Raw genomic sequence first — 7,490 nt, forward strand, 5'->3', positions numbered from 1 at the left:
AAAAAAAAAAAAAAAAAAAAAAAAAAAAAAAAAAAAAAAAAAAAAAAAAAGCTAAAACCACTGTGAGAAAAAGATAAAAAATTCAATAGAAATATTACAGGAAAAAGTCACAGAAGCTGAAAAAAAATTGAAGTGGAAAAGTTAAAAACCAATGCAGGTATACTGTTCTAGCAACCTAGCATCTGAATAACAAGACTGTCAGAAAAAAAGGAACAGAGAAAATACAAAAATTCTCAAGAAGAGAGTCCTCTTGAGACTCTCTTCTTCGCAGCCTCAATAAAATGAAAAGATTCCTACCAAGCTGTTATGAAATTTCAGAATCTCAGTGAGAGAGAAGCTTCTAAAAAGCTTCCACAGATACATAAAGTCTGGTTATAAATAATGTATGTCACAATGGCAATAGAGTCAAGAACAACATTGTAATGACAGCACAATTGCAAAATATCTTCAGAACCATAAAGTTTAGATTTAACCTAGAAGTTTACTCTATATCAAAAAGGAGGGGTTTTAAGATTGGCCAGATCCCTAAACATCTCTGCCCAGGAAAATGTGCTCAAGTACAACTAGAAAGGATAACAGGACAGCAAGGAACAGAATCTAGGACTCAGGTGATCCCACGTAAGATGGCAGCTATGTGAGATCCCAAAAGACTTTAAAGAGCTAGCACAGAAAAGCAGACATTGAGCATATCTAGGGAAAGCCATTGTATATTGAACTAGGATGACAAAATGCCAAAGAAAGTTGACCCCATCCTCGGCAAAAAAAAAAAAATGGAACAGATGTGTTTTAGCAGATGGAAAGTATCTTCAAAAGGCATGCGATAAATGCTACAACACTTGGGGGGAAAACAGCTGTCAGAAAACAGGCAAACTAATATAGTCAGAAAATTAGCTTCATGCTAAAAAAAAAAAAAAAAATTGATGTGAAAGCAAACAGATCAACCAGGGGCTACTTATTGCATTTGGCTGGGTAAAGTAACATAGACTAGGGAAAAATAGATGATCCAGAAAAAGTGCAGAAATGCTCAGATTTCAGAGCCATTTCAGAGAAAGAATGAAGGACATATAATGCAGAGGCACAGTGAAAACACCATATGACTTAGCAGTGAATAATATTTGTATAGTCATAATCATGTAAATAGTACTGATTTAATTTAAAAGTGTGCTACAGTTGGAAGAAACAGAGGGAGAAAAATAAGGTCACGGTGTAGTGAGGAAGGTATGCTTTCACCTGCTACAACAAAGTCAATAGACAGTGCTGATAGCTATTCTATTTATGTTATTTGTTATTCTGTATTTGTTATTTTGTTATGTTATTTATTAGCTATTCTATTTTGTTATTTGATTAAAAATATGATTAAATATTTAAGGCAGATCTTTATACCACAACTAGACTATTGAAATTTAACTTAAACGTCAGAAATTCTTAAAAGGTGGACACACTAAGCTGAAGAATTCTCTGGATATTTTTGATACTTAGGAAAATACAAAAAGAGGTCCGTGCTATCACCACTGGGGTCCTCATTATAATTCAAGAGAGACATTTTTATATCAAACTATCAATTTCTTAACTTTTTGACTGTTTACGTACATGCTTTGTATAGTTGCTTTTTCTTTTTTCTTGTACTAAGAATAAAAAAAAAAAAGGTCACTTTGGACACAAATACCGTAAAATAAGAGTAGTAGTTAATGTCTTACTAATTACTCCTAAATGAGGAAAAATTCCATTTTAAAAAATTACTTTCAAAAATTTATATTTAAATTATCTGGTATGAGAAATCTCATAAAGTAAAATATAATAACTTAGTTTTACTTTTTGACCTAGTTCACTTTTTGTTTCCATTACATACAAACGAAAGAACCCTTATATACAAAAGAAAAGAACAAAAAAAAAATGAGGCCAGATTAAGAAGTTAGTTAATAAAAAAGTTTAACTGTTGCATATATGAGCTATAAGTATTTTCTCATTCTGCATTTACACAAAGCTTACTTTATTTACCAGAATCTAAGGGTTAACATCTCTAAGAACTACTTTCTGGCCAGGCACCTATCTCCAGATGCAGCAGAATCCCTGTAAGCATCTCGAACCACACTTAATGGTCATCTACTAATATGTCACTAAAAACAAAACAACTGGAAAGTAACCTGTCTTAAATTTAAATTTTAAAATGACTATACAAACCTGATTGGACATGGTGTCTGCACCACAAAAAATCATTTTTTCTAAAAAAGAAAAAAAAAAAAAGGCCAGCATAATAAAAGCTCCAAGAGGACTTGGGCCATGCTTTGTTTCCTACATTGCCTCCACCTTTGATGGTGGAAGGGCCTTGCAGGCAAACATTCCTACCACTGAAGAGTGAGGGACATGGAATACCTTTTGTTTTACCTTTTCCATGCTCTCCATGTGGGAGAAGCCTACAGCTCTGGAAGGAACTGGGAAAAACAACTCTGATATGGTTTGGATATTTTTCCCCCTCCAAATCTCATGTTAAAATGTGACCCTTAATGTTGGAGACAGGACCTAGTGGGAGGTGTTTGGGTAATGGCAGTGGATTCCTTATGAATGGCTTGGTGCCATCCCCATGGTAATAAGCAAATTCTCATTCTGGTAGTTTGAGTGTGGCACCTTCCCTCTACCTGCCTCTCCCTCCCTTTCTCACCATGTGTAACCACCTGCTTCCCCTTCGCCTTCTATCATGATTGTAAGCTTGCTGAGGCTCTCACCAGAAGCAGATGTTGAAGCCAAGCTTGTACAGCCTGAAGATCTGAGCCAATTAAACCTCATTTGTTATAAATTACCCAGCCTTATGTGCCTCTTTTATAATAATGCAAAAATGAAGACATATTCTAACCAGAAATAACGGACTCAAGACAGGCAAAGTTTACTCAAATTACAAAAAGAAAGGTTACAAACTCCCATATTTTACTGTGCTACATTACTTCCCATATTATTATAGATCCTCACTTGTATCCTTGCTGCTTAAATCAACTGGAAAACTTGGCTGTGTATGGCTTTTTGGCAAACAAATGAGGATTTGTTAAGGAATTAAGGAAATAAGCAGAAGTAGGGTATGTTTAAATTTACATTACATCAGATGAAAAGCTTAATAACTTAAAAGTTTCAAGAAGCATAAACTTGGATGTGATAAACGCATGTGATCAGGGGACTGTGCAAGAGGAGGCCAAAATCACAGATTCAATCTCTGGTGATGAACAACTATGGTTTTTTTATTTGTTTAAATGGAAACCAAGCTGAAGCCTGAGTTCTATCTTTAAAATGTACTCTTTGGAGCAAGGGAAAAGGTGTAAAAAATTATAAATAAAGATAAATCTATGACTCCTCCACATGACAAATCGTGTTGATAAAAAGATGGCAAAATGTATAAACAAAAAGTTTACATGATTTCACTAACACAGTAACAACTAAAAAAAGCATATCACATATTAAAATAAGACAAGTGAATATGTGGAAAGTTGAAAAAATTAAACCAATATGAGTTTCTAAATACTTTCTATAATACATCTGATCAAACAACAAGAGTTTTGACTCTTTTTTCTTGGCAGAAAAAACAATGTTGTCTCACCATCTGTTTGAGATTTTCTCAGGAATATTGTGCTTGCCTTTGGATGGTCAGAAGAGTTGGACTCCAAAGGTATATCTATAAAGGGAGAGAAGAAAAAAAGATGTGATCATTATAAAAATTTATCAACTCATTTATTTGACTGCCACATTTAAGCTATTTCACTACCTCTACTAACGAATGTATAGACATAAGATGAAGCCAGGCAAGATGGCACATGCCTGTAGTCCCAGCTACTCAGAAGGCTGAGATGAGAAAATCCCTTGAGCCCAGGTCAGGAATTTGAGGCCAGCATGAGTGACATAGTGAGACCTTCCTTTATTTAAAAAAATGTAAATTTGCCTTTAAATTGTGTAAAATCAACTGCATACAATAAAACAAGATGGTAGTATGTTTTAAAAGACAGGTCTATTTTATAGGCAAAATATAAGATGTATTCTGGAGTTTTTTTTCATTTTAAAAAAGTAAATTCAGCATATCTGTCTCTTCCATGTCATTCTGAGGACATAGAACCTTAGTTCTGTTGAGTAGCTCTCTTCCATAGTCACGTGAGATCTCTAAGTCTTCATTTCTTCATTAGCAAACATAGGGAGAACGTACATAGGCCTTATTTGTATTGCAAAGGGCCAAATGAGACATACATAAATTGTGCTGTAATCCTAAAGAATGACAATAAAGAGCCTTTTCTGGGCTCTCATCCAACACTTCTCATCTATTAACTGGTGTGTAAAATCACTCAGAGGCTTTCCTTATACCACCAAGTGGAGTATGTTTACACAAGTAAACATACTTTGTCTATAAAGGTGTAATTAATTAATTCACATATTTGTTTATTCTAAATTCTTAAATATCTTGAAAAATGAGTATAGTACTCCAAGTTATACAAAGTCACAGTCACCATGAGTCTTAATTATTCTACCTCTGAAAAAAATAAGAGCTCAACCAAAGGTTTTTTTTTTTTTTTTTTTCCACTTTAAGTTCTGGGATACATGTGCAGAACATACAGGTTTGTTACGTAAGTATACATGTCCCATGGTGGTTTGCTGCACCCATCAACCCATTGAGGTTTTAAGCCTCACATGGATGAGGTATTGTCCTAATGATTTCCCTCCCTTTGTCCCCCACCCCCCGACGGGCCCCAGTGTGTGATGTTCCTTTCCCTGTGACCATGTGTTCTCATTGTGCTTTTTGCTTAGGATTGTCTTGGCTATACGGAGCCGAATCAAAGTTTAAATAGAAGAGCTGTAAGACAGCAATAAATCTCTGACATTTAAACGAAACCAAAAAGCCAATGGATTTAGTATCTTTATGATACAATGCTTTCTATTTGGAAAAATTTACTTTTTATTCAAGAACCATATTGTTACCCAGAATTCTTTTTACTTAGATTCATCTCTTTGCAAAACTTCAGAGACAAACCAACTGTTTTCTCTTTTCTACCCCCTCCCATCCCTCTGCCTCTCCCAGCAGTGTAGAGACTGAAAACTCCAACTTTCTTATCTTTGAACAAGATGCTATTGTCAAGAGGGGGAAAGACAAAGAGGGAGCCATCGCAACAAACACTCTTACACAGGCAAGGTCTGACATTTTAACCTTCAATTTTTATATTACATATTCAAAGTCTACATTTACGTTTTATGTCTTTTGAAAGTTTTGACCACAAACCAACTCCACCTTTTTTTTGTTGTTGTTGTATGTTTTATTTTATTTATTTATTTATTTATTTATTTATTTATTTATTTATTATTATACTTTAAGTTCTAGGGTACATGTGCATAACGTGCAGGTTTGTTACATATGTATACTTGTGCCATGTTGGTGTGCTGCACCCACCAACTCGTCAGCACCCATCAACTCGTCATTTACATCAGGTATAACTCCCAATGCAATCCCTCCCCCCTCCCCCCTCCCCCCCCATGATAGGCCCCGGTGTGTGATGTTCCCCTTCCCGAGTCCAAGTGATCTCATTGTTCAGTTCCTGGGATTGTAAACTAGTTCAACCATTATGGAAAACAGTATGGCGACTCCTCAAGGATCTAGAACTAGATGTACCATATGACCCAGCCGTCCCATTACTGGGTATATACCCAAAGGATTATAAATCATGCTGCTATAAAGACACATGCACACGTATGTTTATTGTGGCACTATTCACAATACCAAAGACTTGGAATCAACCCAAATGTCCATCAGTGACAGACTGGATTAAGAAAATGTGGCACATATACACCATGGAATACTATGCAGCCATAAAAAAAGGATGAGTTCGTGTCCTTTGTAGGGACATGGATGCAGCTGGAAACCACCTCTCTTTTAGAACAAGGAGGTAAATAATATCTGTTAATCACCAGAATAAATCTGGAGACACATTTTGTGTTAAAGTAAGAATTTTCAAGTAATCAGAGCCTCATAGGTAAACTCCTTTGGGGGAACTCCCTCACACCCATTTTTCTGTAGCCCTGGCCATGACATTTCACACCTTTCCCAATTATTTTAAGCACCCTCCATTTTCTTTCCTTCTATATTCAAATTAGTTAGAAGAAAGCAAGCAGCTTCTATCAAGGTGACTTAAAGCAACCCATATAAGTCTCTCCTATGGCAACCTGCATTCTGATTTTAAATAAGAAATCTCCAAATATTTCAATATAAATTGTCCTGAGATTTAGCTACTTTAACAAAGGAAACAATTAGGCACTTACCTGGTTCCTTCACTTAGGTACCATCTGGATAGGTACAAAGATAATGGGATGGGTACTGGAAAGTTGGGATATTTGAGTTTTTATTGAGAAAAGGAAGAGAATATTCCAAAGAAGCTTCAACAAAGTCCCACAGGTACTAAATAAAGCTAAAGACAAGAACAGCCATAAATAAATGGTCCCATGCCAGCCTAAGAGAATGAGATGAGGGAGAAAGAACTAGGAGTTTGAGAGGGAAGGAGAAAAGAAACTGGATTCTGTGGCAAAGACCAAGGGGTGGGAATGCAAGGCAAAGCCAGGTTTTGTTCCTGGCCAGCCCTAGGATAGCTGGCTACAGGCAGAAAGGAGCCTGAGGTTTGGGATGCCTCCCAGAGGACCCTGGTAACAGCAGCAACCAGAAGTGTGCCGAGGACAGATGGCACCCATTACCTCCTTACCTTCTGGCATCTCCCGTTCACAGATGTGGTGCACATGGAGGCCCTCACCAGCTTCAAAAGTCACCTCACCAGGCTCTACAGCAGCAGCCACAGACACTCCTGCTATCATGTCTCCAGCTGCTGCCTTATAGATCTCAGACCCACAGGGGCACACTGACCCCTGGTGCTGGTCCAACTCAGGGCTGGCCCTGGGACACACACAACAGGTCATTATGTTCCCCATGGGGTGCCTCTACTCCTGTCACCACCTGTGCCTCTGCTCACAGCTTTGGCCACACACTCCCGCTGCCCTAGACCGAGGCTATGCTGCACTTGCAGAGATGGTCTTGTCTGCTGCTTGCCTGCCCACGCCACAGCCAGAACCCAGCCAGGGCTTGGGCCAATGCCCGCACCCTGCCACCTCCCATGAGTTGCCTTGTCTGGGAGGGTGAAGACCAGCTGGCTTATTTAATAGGTTGTGAACCCAACAAGCACTGAGAGACACAACAAATGCCTGAAGAAAGTATAGATGGAGCTCCTCCTCCTTCTGCAGTCACCTACAGACTGAAGCCCATTGGCCCAGGTGGGAGCCCAAGCTTGTGGCTCACAATGCCCCACCCCACACTTCACAATGCCCGCCCTGACAGCTCACAATGCCCCACCCTGGCTGCCCCACTTCCCCCACAGCTCAGAATGCCCCTGCCTGGGCTGCCCCACCCTGTGGCTTATGCTGCTGCTACTTTCCTGGCCCCTTGTGCAGTGCCAGGGGGACTAAGGTTTTCATTCATCACCAGCCTC

General features: G+C 38.4%; 1 protein-coding gene across 1 annotated transcript in view; it reads right to left on the reverse strand.

The window, feature by feature from the left end:
• The window catches only part of LOC112631831 (cyclin-Y-like protein 2), a 35,382-nt gene extending 28,130 nt beyond the window's left edge, over window positions 1–7,252 (reverse strand). The window contains exons 1-3 of the mRNA XM_025397339.1: window positions 6,714–7,252; window positions 3,584–3,658; window positions 1,591–1,625 (exon numbers count right to left, since the gene is read on the reverse strand). Of these exons, the coding sequence (XP_025253124.1) occupies window positions 1,591–1,625; window positions 3,584–3,658; window positions 6,714–6,936 (333 nt within the window). The 5' untranslated portion in view covers window positions 6,937–7,252. The remainder of the gene's footprint in view (window positions 1–1,590; window positions 1,626–3,583; window positions 3,659–6,713) is intronic.
• Between the last annotated feature and the right edge of the window lie 238 nt (window positions 7,253–7,490).

The sequence above is a fragment of the Theropithecus gelada genome, chromosome 9 (genome assembly GCF_003255815.1).
Source record: "Theropithecus gelada isolate Dixy chromosome 9, Tgel_1.0, whole genome shotgun sequence".
NCBI classification, from domain to species: Eukaryota; Metazoa; Chordata; class Mammalia; order Primates; family Cercopithecidae; genus Theropithecus; species Theropithecus gelada.